The sequence below is a fragment of the Trichosurus vulpecula genome, chromosome 8 (assembly GCF_011100635.1).
Source record: "Trichosurus vulpecula isolate mTriVul1 chromosome 8, mTriVul1.pri, whole genome shotgun sequence".
In the NCBI taxonomy this organism is placed as follows: Eukaryota; Metazoa; Chordata; class Mammalia; order Diprotodontia; family Phalangeridae; genus Trichosurus; species Trichosurus vulpecula.
This window is the reverse complement of record NC_050580.1, coordinates 148,830,725-148,843,790: the sequence shown is the minus strand read 5'-3', so window position 1 is coordinate 148,843,790 and position 13,066 is coordinate 148,830,725. Positions and strand designations below refer to the sequence as shown.

At 35.0% G+C, this 13,066-nt stretch overlaps 1 protein-coding gene across 4 annotated transcripts in view; it reads left to right on the top strand.

Moving 5' to 3' along the window:
- Positions 1 to 13,066, top strand: part of CSNK1G1 (casein kinase 1 gamma 1) — a 261,324-nt gene that overhangs the window by 119,593 nt on the left and 128,665 nt on the right. For all 4 annotated transcript variants that reach the window (XM_036734507.1, XM_036734509.1, XM_036734508.1 and 1 more), the window contains exon 2: positions 4,588 to 5,010. In XM_036734507.1, the coding sequence (XP_036590402.1) occupies positions 4,830 to 5,010 (181 nt within the window). In that variant the 5' untranslated portion in view covers positions 4,588 to 4,829. The remainder of the gene's footprint in view (positions 1 to 4,587; positions 5,011 to 13,066) is intronic.

Below are 13,066 nucleotides of genomic sequence, written 5' to 3'. Positions count from 1 at the left end.
GGATCTGGGAACAGATTGGATATAGGGAAGAGAGTGATAAATTGAGGTTGACGCCTAGTTTGTAAACCTGTGTTACTGAAAGAGTGATGATGATGATAATAATATCCTTGGTAACTAATTTGCATTAGAGAAATTCTTTAGAAAGCAAAGTACAATGTGGTCTTCCTGGTTTTGTGGAGACTTTCTCTTCTGAAATAGCCAATACCCCTAGTGACCCTTAATATGAAGCAAGATGTGAATATAAAAGGAGATAATGCGTGTAAATTCCTTTGGCACGTTTAAAGTACTGCATAAATATCAATTATGTTTATTGTTATCATCATTGTTATTATTGGATCATTTGTTTCTATATATGGTTACGTATTTCTTTTGGGGTTTCTAAATAGCTTCTTCTAATTCCCTCTGATTTGGGAAAATCTCGTTTTTGTGTACAGTAGTTGCTATATCTTCTTTACTTTTCATGTTTAAAAGAAATTAAGGATAAATATAGTCTCTAGTGTTCAAGTTAGAGATTTTTATGTAGGCTTCTCAAAATAAAAAAAGTAATTTTTATGTTTTGGTTCAAATTCTTTTTTTAAACTTGAAAGCTCTGTACTTCATTGTACTGTTTTATCTGCTTTATTGAATGGTAATATGGCATGAGTATGCTGCTTTCAGATTGCTTCTTGAAAAAAAAACTGTTATTCAGTCCTTATGTAATCCATTTTAAACATTTTCAACCAACTAGTTTCATTTGCTGAAAGGTTAATTACCTTTTTTATACTTCTGAGTGATTTGCCCAGAGCCATGTAAATAGGAACATGGTGGAGCAGGTTGGAATCCAGATGCTCCTACTCCAAATTCCAAACTCTTAACACTTTTTGTTGCCTTTTGAGTCAAAAATCTCTCTTTTCCCACTTAATACTTTTGTGACCTCAAGCAGGTCACTTCTCTTCTGGATGCCATTTTTCTCATTTGCAAAACTAGGGTATTAGACTTCCATGGTCCCTAAGATTCCCCCATCTTTAAATCCTATCACTTAGAATTCTATTCCTTATTGTGAAATCTGTATATTACATGCATACATACATACGTGTGTGATAGTGTGTGTGTGTATAAACCCTTACGGCAAGTTTTACAAATTGGATTTGACTTTATGTCTTGCCTTTCTACAGACGTAAAAAGAGAGGAGAAAATCAGCACAACTGATCAGTACATTAAGAAAACTGGAAATGTGTGCAGTGTTGTAGTGCCTGTGGACTCCCCTACCCATGAAAGGGTAGGGGTGTCTTCTCATATTTCTTCATTTGAGTCTTGCTTGATGTTTATAGTTTTGTTACATCCATGTTTGATTTTTTTGTGGGTGGTCTGTCTTTTCCATCTTATACTCTGTCCCATGGATGGTAACCAAGTTCAAAATATTCTTTTTAGCACCGTGGCCTACTAGTTCATCAGCCTCTTCCATTCTGTCTTTGCTCCAACTCCTTCCTATACAGATTGTCCTAGCTTTGATCTCAGTATCATCTATGATGGTTCTCCTTCCATAATCTAGAACTTGGCCTGGGGTATATAAATACACAAAAACCATGGATGTTTGTACTCAAAGAATTTACGTTTTGGTTCTGAAGAAAGAACTCATGTGTTTTTTAAAAAAAACCAACTCAGCAAGGTAAGACATCACATATATAGATGTTATACACATAGTAAGTCTGTAGAGATTGTTAGGGGAAGGAACTTAGGTATTCAGTCGAAGTTTTATGGAGGAGTAAGAAATTGGGCTGGGCCTTAAAAAGTGGTAAGACATAGGAAAGGAGGAGTGGGGAGAAGGGATCTTCTAGGTGTGAATAGTATGAGTGAAAACCTGGGAGGAAGGGAAGTAATGTTCATTTTGAGTATTCCAAACTCAGCATAACAGTTGGCTTAGTTTGGTGTCTTTGTGGAATAAGAAGGTTTGAAAAAAGGAAAGTAGTGAAAAATAATTTTAGAAATATAAATAGTACCAGATTATGAAGGACCTTGAATGCCTAATTCCAGAGTTTGTTATTTTATTCTGTAGTCATTGGAAAAACAATAAAGGTTTTTGAGCAGGAGGAGATATTTTATTTGCTACCTCCATTGGGTCAGAGTTATTTCATAGGGTGTTATGGAGATCCATTTTTAAGAGAAAGTTTGTTGCTTTGATTTCTTAAATGAGAAGAATAGTACAGATTCTTTGGGTATTACTGATCCTTGCTGATAAAAGCACAGAATGAATTCATGCATCGTTTTCTAACTGAGCCCTGCATGTGCTTTTTTAAATTGTGTTGATAGGAGGTAAAATGTTTGTTCTGCCCTGCAAGTATGTTACAGAACATGCTTTTCCTGAGTGGATGCACTTTAGGCCCTTTCTCGAGGTTTCTGAACTGACAAGTACTACGTTTCTTGTTTCAGTACATATGTGCAAGTATACGTGGGTAATGAAAACTGTTCAGTTCATCAAGAAAGATTAAATTAGTCCAAAGTGTAGTGGCTGATGATGAATATTATTTTTTTATAAAGGTAAAAATTGCTTTCTTCATGTTAAATGTTAGAATTAATATGTAAAATTCCAAAGAAAAATGCCATATGAGGTAGTATAATTTTCAAAATATATCAAATTTTTATATTATGTTAATATTTACGATTTTAAAAAGATGATATTCTCATGCTAATGAATTGTCAATAACCTTCCCCTTACCTTTAAAAGAAAAGACAGCATAATTTCATACAAACTCATATAAACACCCCAAGTAGGATATTATTAATCTGTTGTTTCTGTTTTGCTGTTATCTTTGACTCCTGGCTTCGTTCAAGTTTCAGACTTTCCATAGGAAGCCTTTTCCAATTCCGTTTAACTCTGTTGCCTTCCCTCTACTTATGAGTTTCAATTTGTCCTGTTGATTTCTTCTTCGTACGTAGCTTTTTTGCATGTTGTCTCCTCCATTAGCTTGTGAGCTCCTTGAGAGCAGGCACTGTCTTTCACCTTTCTTTGTACCCCTAACCCTTAGTACGGTTCCTAGCACATAATAGGCACTTAATAAATGTTTATTGACTTTTTTTTCCCTGCAAAAAAGGATCAGGGAGAAAGGCATATTCATCAATGATAGAAGAATAAGAAAATGAGAAATTTTGCCTTCGTCATGTTTATTTATTAAATTGGGTAATTTTGGGCCCCAGCCCACCTGCCTAATTTTTCTTTACCAGCAGAATAGACATTTTAAAAGTAAATTGCTTCTGAGTAGAATAGATATGTGTGTGTGTGTGTGTGTGTGCGTTCTTTTTGAACATAGGGAAACATATGCTTAACATTTCGTTTCCCATAATGCTAGGAACGTACAATAGTACACAAAAAATAAATAAATGTGATATCTGTAAGATGTTTATTGTATGTACTGTTGTACTTGCCTAGCATTATTATGGGAGGCAAAGGCCGCCATGTAGTTACATCATTTCACCTTATGAACAAAATGTAAATATATAGTATAAACAACTTATTTTATGTACAGAGATGAACTTAATTTGGTTTGATTCACAAAACCTTTCTGCACTAGGTCCTCTGTTAGGTGATTGGGGAGGGGGGGATACAAAACCAAAAATAAAAATAGTCCCTACATTTAAGGAGCAGCGACTGTTTCATTTTGTCTCATATAAAAAATTATAATAGCAAAATGACTGCTGTAATTCCTTTTTTTCCCCTAAGAGGTTTGATTAAGAGATGAGTTGCAAAGACAACCGTATCTTTTGTTTAGGGAAAATTGTTTTGGGTGTACATAATAAACTTTAACCATGTGTTTGCTTGTTTTGAGAGTTACCTGAATTACCAAAAGATTTAATCTGGAAACTGTCACAATTATCAAGTGCCATATAATTCTCACATAGCTAGCTTGAGATGTTTGTTTTTCCCCAATGGTATATAGCTTTTGACATCTTATAGTTTCATTGGGGCCTTTTTATCTTCAGTATTAGCTTTACCTTGGAATTCAGCAGGTAGATATTTGGTGTGTAGGAATCTAATCATATCGTTTTTCTACACACATTCAGTCCATGATGAAAACCAGACCAGAATTTTAGTTTTCTATTTTTATTCTTGAACTTATTTGCCATTTTGAAAGGTTTCAGCTAGCCACTTTAAGAACTGTTCTTCCTCACATAGTAACTTAGTGTGTGAATAGAGCCATGTCTGACTAAATAGAAATACTGCTTCATCGTTGACCAGTTCTTGGCACTCTAAAATGGGAAACTCTGGTTTGATCCGGCTACTCTTAACTTCTTCCACCTTGATTTATAGGCCAAAAGCTTTTTTTTTTTCTTGGAAGGAATGTATTTATAAAAACTAATAATTTTGTTTTAAAGTCTTTTTTGTCTCTTAACATAATAAATTACCATATTTAGTACTGTACTGAATTTATAAGTGAAATACCAGATAAATAATCAGCACAGATAACAGATGTTGGAAAATAACAAACTGAAGTCCACTTGAGGATGCCATTTATTTTGTACATTTTGAGTTATTACCTATTTTAATCAACTAAATTTCTTTTATGTTTTTGAATTTCATTTTTTAACTATGTTTCCTCTTTCTTCTCCTAGGTTTCAAAATATCTTCCTTTGCTTGTAAGTCCTTCAGACTGCTTGTCCTCCAGGAACTAATCAATGGATTTTTATCATCTGAATGTGCATTAGGAGCATGAATATGGTGCCAAAAGACCTTCTCACACTTCTCTGACTATGGTCCAAGCTTGATTCAGTGATTCATTTGGATATATTTCTGTTTTAAAGAGAGAAGTACACATTGTTGCCATTCCCCTGGCAGAAGACTGCATTGTAAGATCATGGACCATACTAATAGGGAAAAAGATGAAAGACAACGTGCAAGTAAACCCATGGCACAAAGGAGCGGACATCCTTCTCGACCATCTAGTTCCACTTCATCATCTGGGGTTCTTATGGTGGGACCCAACTTCAGGGTTGGCAAGAAGATAGGGTGTGGGAATTTTGGAGAGCTCAGATTAGGTAAGAAATGGTTTATTTCAGGGGCTTTTAATTAATAACCAATAACCTTAATAAGTTTTGGTATAGTCTAAGACAATTATTTACAGTTAAGTGAAAGACAACTATTTTGTTTTCATTTTACTGTTTTTCTTAGTGGTTAGCTAGGATTTAATGGTATAAGAGGTATCACGCCAGTTGGAACTATGCTGATTCCATATTCTACATTTCTCCCCTTCTTTCCCCCTTGCCAAAAATGAATATGTTTTTTGTCAATTCATGGGCATAACTGCTGGAGATTTTTTTAAAAAAAATTCTTTGTGGAAGTTTTAACATAGGAGTTGGGCTAAACTTCCAGGGATAGAATTCCTAACCAAGAGAATGTTTCATCTTCATTGAGATTTCTCTTAAGAGTGGGGACTGAATGACAGTCATTGCAGTTATATAGTATGTGGTTAGATTATTGGCTGTATAACCTAACACTTAGGTCTCTTTACATAATTTGGAGGAGAAAGGAAAAAAAATGCTTTCCATATTTGAGTACCAAGGATCAACCTAGGAAACTGGGAGATAGCCCTTACTAGATTCAAATGCCCTTTTTCCTGTTGAGCTTTTAGAATTAATCCTGATATTGTTAGAGATAATGGAGATTACATATACTAAGATGTGTTCCAGAATACTTTTAAGAGTTGAGAAGTGTGGTGGAGAGAAGACTGGCAAGAGTATGAAGGACGTGGGGGTGGGGAAGCATTGCTTCTTTTCTTGGGCGGCTCCAGGGATATCATAGGAAAAGTTGATAAGGGTCCTTGTACTGCAGAAATCATCAGGCAAACAGCACTCGGGCAAAGATCTTTGGTGCCACTAGGAAATGTTGAGTTCCTAGGAATGAACTTTTTGTTCTCACCAATGGTGAACTGGCAACCTAGAATTTGAAGGTTTATCAGACAGTGACAGACTTTTTTTTCCCTTTATTGAGGTATGGCTATTGGAATTAGCAGAGTTTGCTAAAAGTTCTGTAAGAACTGATGAGAATGTGAGTTAGATGTGTAATTTCACACTGCTTGACTTCTCAGCAACTGTTGAGTTGCTTTAACAACTAGTTTTGTGAATATTTGTTTATATAACATTTACTGTTCTAACATCACAGTGGTACGTGAATTAAATTGACCGACAGAAATATCCATGAAAACATTGCTAGTGGTAGCAGTGATACTTTACTGTTTCATAGTCTATGAATGATGATATTTTGATAATTCTTACCTTGATCTTTCATATAGACAATGAGAATGAAACTGTTTCCTTAGAAATATTACGGTTCTTTTGGTTTAGTAAAAACTCACTGTTTTCTGTCTCATTTATTTGTTGTAATATCTGCCAAAAGTTCTTTACCAGCTCTATATTAGACTGTGGGATAGGGAGCTAAGTAATCATTTTACTCCTTCTATTAGCATAGTGAGAAGCATGTAACACTAGACATAGCAGGGGTGTATGGTACTGTTGGAGTAGTGAGAAGTACCATGCACTGAGAAAACTATAGTTATAAATATGGGGTAGAAAATAGAAAGGAAGGGAAATAAAGGCATAAAATAATTGACCTATGGGATTTCAATTTATAATTATAGTTCTTTTTTTCTTCCTGGATTATAGATATGTGACTTCCAAACTCAGAAACAGGAACTAATAAGTAGTGCTTTCTGTTCCTTAGCTTCTAGTTGCTATACTTATAGGCCCATACTATCATCATTTTCATTTTAGGTGCTTAGCGTCTAGAATTTTTGGCACAATAAAAACATTTTAGAGACTTTATTTGCAAAACCCTGCTTAATTATCTGAATTAAGAACTTAAGAGATCAGTTGCAAATTGCTTCCTTTATTCTTTTTCCTGACAGTTTGGAACAGGTATATAGTTAGAAGTAGTTATCAAGGATGTCTGCAGAGACATTTTGTGCAAAGCAAGTCATTTTGAGATATGTATGTGATTATTGCCTATAAGCACATGAGGTTATAAAATTCAAGGATAGGAAAATTGTTAAAATTGGTATCAAGGATATAGCCACAGGTAAGAGAACTAAATATAAAATGAAGGATTTGGGAATAAAAGGAGTTCTCAGTTCTTTTGGTATTGAAGAATAATTCCAGCAGGAAGTGATTGACGCTCACGGTCTGGAGTCATTTGAAACAGAAGACTAGAGTATTCAAGGACATCTGCTCTTCCTACTTCTTGGCTAAGAGCCCAAACCCATAAAAATGTTTATATGGGCAAATTTTACATTGACATTAATAATATTAGTGTTATTTGGGATTTATGCAACTCTTTCCTTTAGAGGAGATCAAGGTGTCATATAGATTTCTTTAAATCATTTCTCAAAGATAGATTATATTGGAAATGTAATTATCCTTGTTAAAAACTGAATGCAGCTTGTGCCTTGTAATGATTTGTTGACAATTATTGGGTAACTCATTCTTGTGTTCCCACTATTTTTGTAGGAGAAGTCCCAATGTTTTTTGGCTAGGTAATCAAACCCTATAGTTTTCAGTCTGTACGTAACCTGAAGTATTCCTAGTTCATTCCCTGAGAAACTAGGGGATGAAATGAAAGCAATAATTATGTTGGTGATAAATTTCAGATCCTTGGACTTCCATGTGAGAGTACCATAAGAAAGAAAATACAATAAAGGGATTTTAAAAAAGTAGTAATGATGTGTTGACAGAGTTGGATAAGTTAGGTTCCAGTAGAGAAACTTAGGCTGGGAAAGGACTCTTCCACTCCTTCAAACCTAGTTGCTAATGAGGATGATAATAATAATTATACTTTACATTCGTACTAGACATGTTAATTTCTCAAGGGCCTTAACATGTATTTTCGCATTGTAATTTTTTCAATAACCTCACAAGATAGAAAGAAAAGGTAGTGAGTCATATAGGATCGAAATCCTGGTTTTCTGTTCCCTCATTAAATATTCTTAATGCTAATTTATGAAAAGGTCTTTCAAAAATATTCTCATAGTAGAATCCGAATTGGAAAGTGAGAATTGAGGTTTATAACCCAAAAGAGTTAAAACTTTAGGAAGCAAGAAAAGTCTCAGTACCTATTTAGAATAGGTGGTACCAAAGAAGAGAAAGGTGATGCTTCTTTTTTGGGGGGTAGGGAGGTGGCAATCAGGGTTAAGTGACTTGCCCAGGGTCACACAGCTAGTAAGTGTCTGAGGCCAAATTTGAACTCAGGTCTTCCTGACTCGCAGGCCAGTACTCTATCCACTGTGCTACCTAGCTGCCCCATGTTAATCCTCTCTCACAATCATTAGAACATCATTCGTCAGTAGTTTATTCTTGCTTTTGGAGTTTGGTGGTGAATTTATCATGAGTCCAATATTTCATGAGAATCTGTTGCTCCACTGTCCCTTGAAATGTATCTAAACTGTCATCTGAGTGACCTAAGTTCACAAACTCAGTGTCATCCTCAACTCTTCTGAGTTCACTCCACACTTCAGTCTCACTCCAATCTGTTACCAAGTCCTATTAATTTTGCCTTTCCAGCATCTCTCTTCTGTGCCCTCTTCTCTCTTGTAACACTGCCACCACTGTGGTACAGTTCTTCATTGCCTCATGCCTGTACTGCCACAGAAGTCTTCTTGGCATCCGTTCCATCTTCCAATCCACTCAGCTGCCAAAGTTATCTTCCTAAAGCACTGACCTGACAGTGTTATCCATTTACTCAGGAAACTTCATTTGATGCCTATTACCTACCTCTAGGATCAAATATAAAATCTTCTTATTTGGAGTTTAAAACTCTTCACAAAAGACCCCTTCCTAACTTTCCAGTCTTTTTACATTTTATTCCCTTGCATGTGCTTTATGATTGAGCAACACTTGCCTTCTTCTTTCTTTTCCTCAAACACAATGTTCCTTTCCTGTCTCTCTTCAGTGGCTGTCCTCTATGCCAAAAATGCTCTCATTACGCGTATCTAACCTTGTTTCCTTAAATACTCACCTCAAATTCCGCTTTACGTAGAACACCCTTCTACAGGAGACTTCCCCCCTTTCCTTCCAGTGCCTTCCCTCTGAGATTATCGTCTACTCACACTCTGTACATGTCTTGTAATTATCTCTTGCTTGTTGTTTTCCCCATTAGAATGTGAGTGCAGGGACTGTGTTTTTGCCTTTTTTTTTTTTTTGCCGGTCCTTAGCCCAGTGCCTGGCACATAATTAGCATTTGGTAAATATTTGTTGACTCACTAGTAAAAGTACCTTTTCCTATTCATATTTTAAAGAGTTTGTCAGGAAAAGGAATTTCTCGTTAATTGACTGGGTGATACCTTTCAATTGTCCAAATCAATTCAGCATTTAAAAAATATCTATAACAGTTTTCCTAAAATCAGTCATGATAATAGGTAATCCTATTGCCAGTGTTTGGGCCCATATCCTACTATAGTACCAGTCAACCCTGGTAGTCAATTGAGCTTGTCCTTGGAGTCTTTAAACAGTGTTGGTTACAGATAAATATTTAGAGAAACCCTTATTATCCATAGCCTGGCATGTACATGATCAGTGTCTAGGATACTTCAGACTTATCAATTTAGTATTTCCATAGTAAATTTAAAACCCTTGATATTATTCATGTTTTATGATTTCTGAAAAGTTTTAAACCCATCATTGACATGGGGTTGATTTTAATAATACAAATGAGTCTTAAAAACTAAGAAAATGTATGTCTTTCCTTCAAAAACAACCATCCGTGTTTTTCCCCCTCTTAATTGTAAAAACGAATAGACCTTAAAAATGAGAAATTCTTTTTTTAATTTAGTATTTTATTTTTCTCCAGTTACATGTAAAAACAACTTTCAATATTCGTTTTTAATTGACTTCCAAATTCCCTTCCCACCCCCTTCATTGAGAAGGCAAGCAGTTTGATATAGGTTATATATGTGTAGTCATACAAAACATTTCCATATTAATCATGTTGTAAAAGAAAATGTAGACCAAAATTAAAAAAAAAAGTTTTAAAAGTATGTTTTGATCTGTATTCAGACTCCATCAGTTCTTTTTCTTTGGATAGTTAGCATTTATCATCATAAATCTTTCAGAGTTGTCTTGGATCATTGTAAAATGAGAAATTCTTTTTTAAAACCTTGTTATCTATTCAAAGGATATATTAACATTTGTATTTATACCTCCCTAAAAAGTTTGACTGAAATGTTTTTCTTTATTGATATTTTTAAAAATTATATTGATATATTTTGTTTATATATATCACCTTTTCCCCAACATAATATCTTTTTCCCTCCTCTAAACAGACAGCCAGTCAACATAACAAAGACTAAGAAACAAAGAGGGGAAGAAAGCTGGTTCAACAAAATGAACAAATTCATCAAACCACGTCTGAGATTAGGTTGATTGTTCCATATTGAATTCCCTACCTCTCTAATTTTAACATTCAGATTATCCTCATGAAATAGGGAAAGATTTGTAAGTAAAACTACGACCCACACAATTTACCACTTTGTTCTTTTCCATCTCTGGAGTTTGTAACAAAAAGTGCAAAAAAACCCAAAACACAAAAAACAAACCCAAAAACATTGGCACAAAAGGATGCTTCTAATTAAGGTAAATTACCTAATGAATGGTAGCCTGTCCTATCACATTCCTTCCTAGCTTCTGAAATAAGATGTCTTTCTCTGACTAAATTGAGGGACAGTAAAACAGGTCCTTTCTATATACTTATTCTGTCCTTCTCATCATTGTCAAGCCATATTAAACTGATGTATTAAGGTACCTATATATCAAAGTTTATCTAAAATGATATATAATAAAAGAGATGAAACATGGCAGATTAATAGATGTAGTGAAACTATAAGCATTGTAAATTCTGGTGATACTTTTCCTGTTAATATGGTTCATGGAAAATCAAGGTAGTATGAAGTGATAAAACAGATACTTTCCAAATAACTGGGCTTTCCCTGTTGTAATTTACCTCCCTGAAAAATCGGCTTCTATTTTTAAAAATTGTCTAAGAAATATCTTAAAACTATAAAAGAAACACTTTTAAGTAATCTCTTCTAAATTTTGTTTTTTGCACATTTTCTAAGGTTTCCCTCAATCTCTGCAATATAGGGTTCCTTGCTAGGAACTGAATGAAAACATTAAAGGAATAGAGAATCAAATTCAATCAAATTTTAGTTCAAGCATTGCTTATTTGGTTACTAATATATGCAAATGTATAAGGCACTATGATAGAGTGTTATAAAAATCAGTAAGATTTCTTGCCCTGAAAGAGTGTAGGATATGTATGTAAATATTAATAGTACTGTGTATGTAACCTAAGATAAGTATCATAAGAAAGGTACAAAATATTGTGGGACTGCAGTTGAAGGGAAAAAAAAAAACTGCTTTGAGGGAAAATAGGTAAGGCTTCCTAGCAGTGGTATTTGAGTCATATCTTGAAAGCTGTATAGCTGTTGGAGTGAGCAGAGGGGTAAAGAAAGACTTTTTGGGTTCCCTTTTTCCTTCCTGTGCTCCCACATTTATTACTAAGAAAATGATAACTTTTTAAATAGCTAACATTTATATAGCACTTAATCGTGTGCCAGGCACTGTGCTAAGTGGTTTGTGATGATTATCCTCCCAACAATTCTGAGAGGTTGGTACTGTTATTTCCCCCATTTTATAGATGAAGAAACTGAGGCAAACAGAAACTAAGTGACCTACCCAGGATCACTTAACTAATAAGTGTCTGAGGTCAAATTCGATCTCAGGTTTTACTGATTCCAGGCCTAGTGCTCTATCCTCTGCATCATCAGGCTTCAGTGAAGATGATGTTCATGTTGACATTGTTTGTATTTGCATATAAAACAACACAGACTTAACCATCTTAGAATTCTGGGAGTTTGAAAGCACTGTACAGAACATGTCATAAGTTAATCGAATTCCCACCCTTACTTGTATTTAAATTACTTTTAAAACAATAGTAGCTTCCCATTGTAGGATATGTATGGCTTCTGTAGTTCAAACATTCTTCTTCAGTCAAACTTCGGTAGTTATTTGTTGAGGTTAAATAGCCATGACATGTTGAAGAAATATTATTTATTATTGTCAGTAGTATAATCCATCAGAGAATGAGAGGAGAAAACATTTCTTCCTCATATTTAGTGACTCATAGTCACGTGACAGTATGATTTGGTGACAGTTTTATACATGTCAGCAGATGTGACACTTGCAGACTTGTTCATTGATAATTTGGCTTGGTAGCCAGCATTTACCCACAAGTTTTCCAGACTTTTCTGAAGTGACTTAGAGTAACTGATGAGGATCTTTTTCAGCTTGAGCACTTGGATAGTTATGATCTCAGTGACTTAAAAGTAGAAGTAAAAATTAGAGTGGGCCACAAAAAGGATGATCAGATAGGGAGGCAAGGGTAAGAATCAATGTCTATGTGCTGTTTTGCTGCCTAGGGAAGGAAAATGGTTCTTCTCCTCCCCCAGTAAATTTTCTGACTCTTGATTTAGAAACCTTTTAGCAAAAGTATGAGATCCATGAAAATAGTGGCTGTTATCTTCTTTTTGTATTCCTCCATCATAGGGATAAGGTCATTTCCTGGGCCCATATCTCTGGAAATGCTTAAATAGAGACTGGATGGCTATTTGGAGATACAGAGAATTTTTATGATTTAGGAAGAGAGTGAATCTTCATTCTTGACTTCTGTATTATTGCCCACCTTCTCTTCTTGGATTCTCTTTTTTTAGTTTTTATGACACTGCTCTTCTCCTGGTTCATCTATCTGTCTGACCACTTAGACGTCTTTTGTGCCTCCTGCCTGACTATAAGTATGCTCCAGGGTTGTTCCCTGGGCTTTCTTCTCACCCTCATCTGTCTTCACACTTTCAATGACTTCATTAGTTCCCATAGGTTTAATTACCATCTCTCTTCACATGACTCCCAGATGTGTATATCCACCCCTAGTCTCATACTCACATGTGCTCCAAGTCATCTACAATGGCCTATTGGATGTTTCATACTGTCCCATAGATATTTTATCATTTTTCTCTCTGAACTCACCACCCAGTTTCTGTCAAAGGTTTCATCG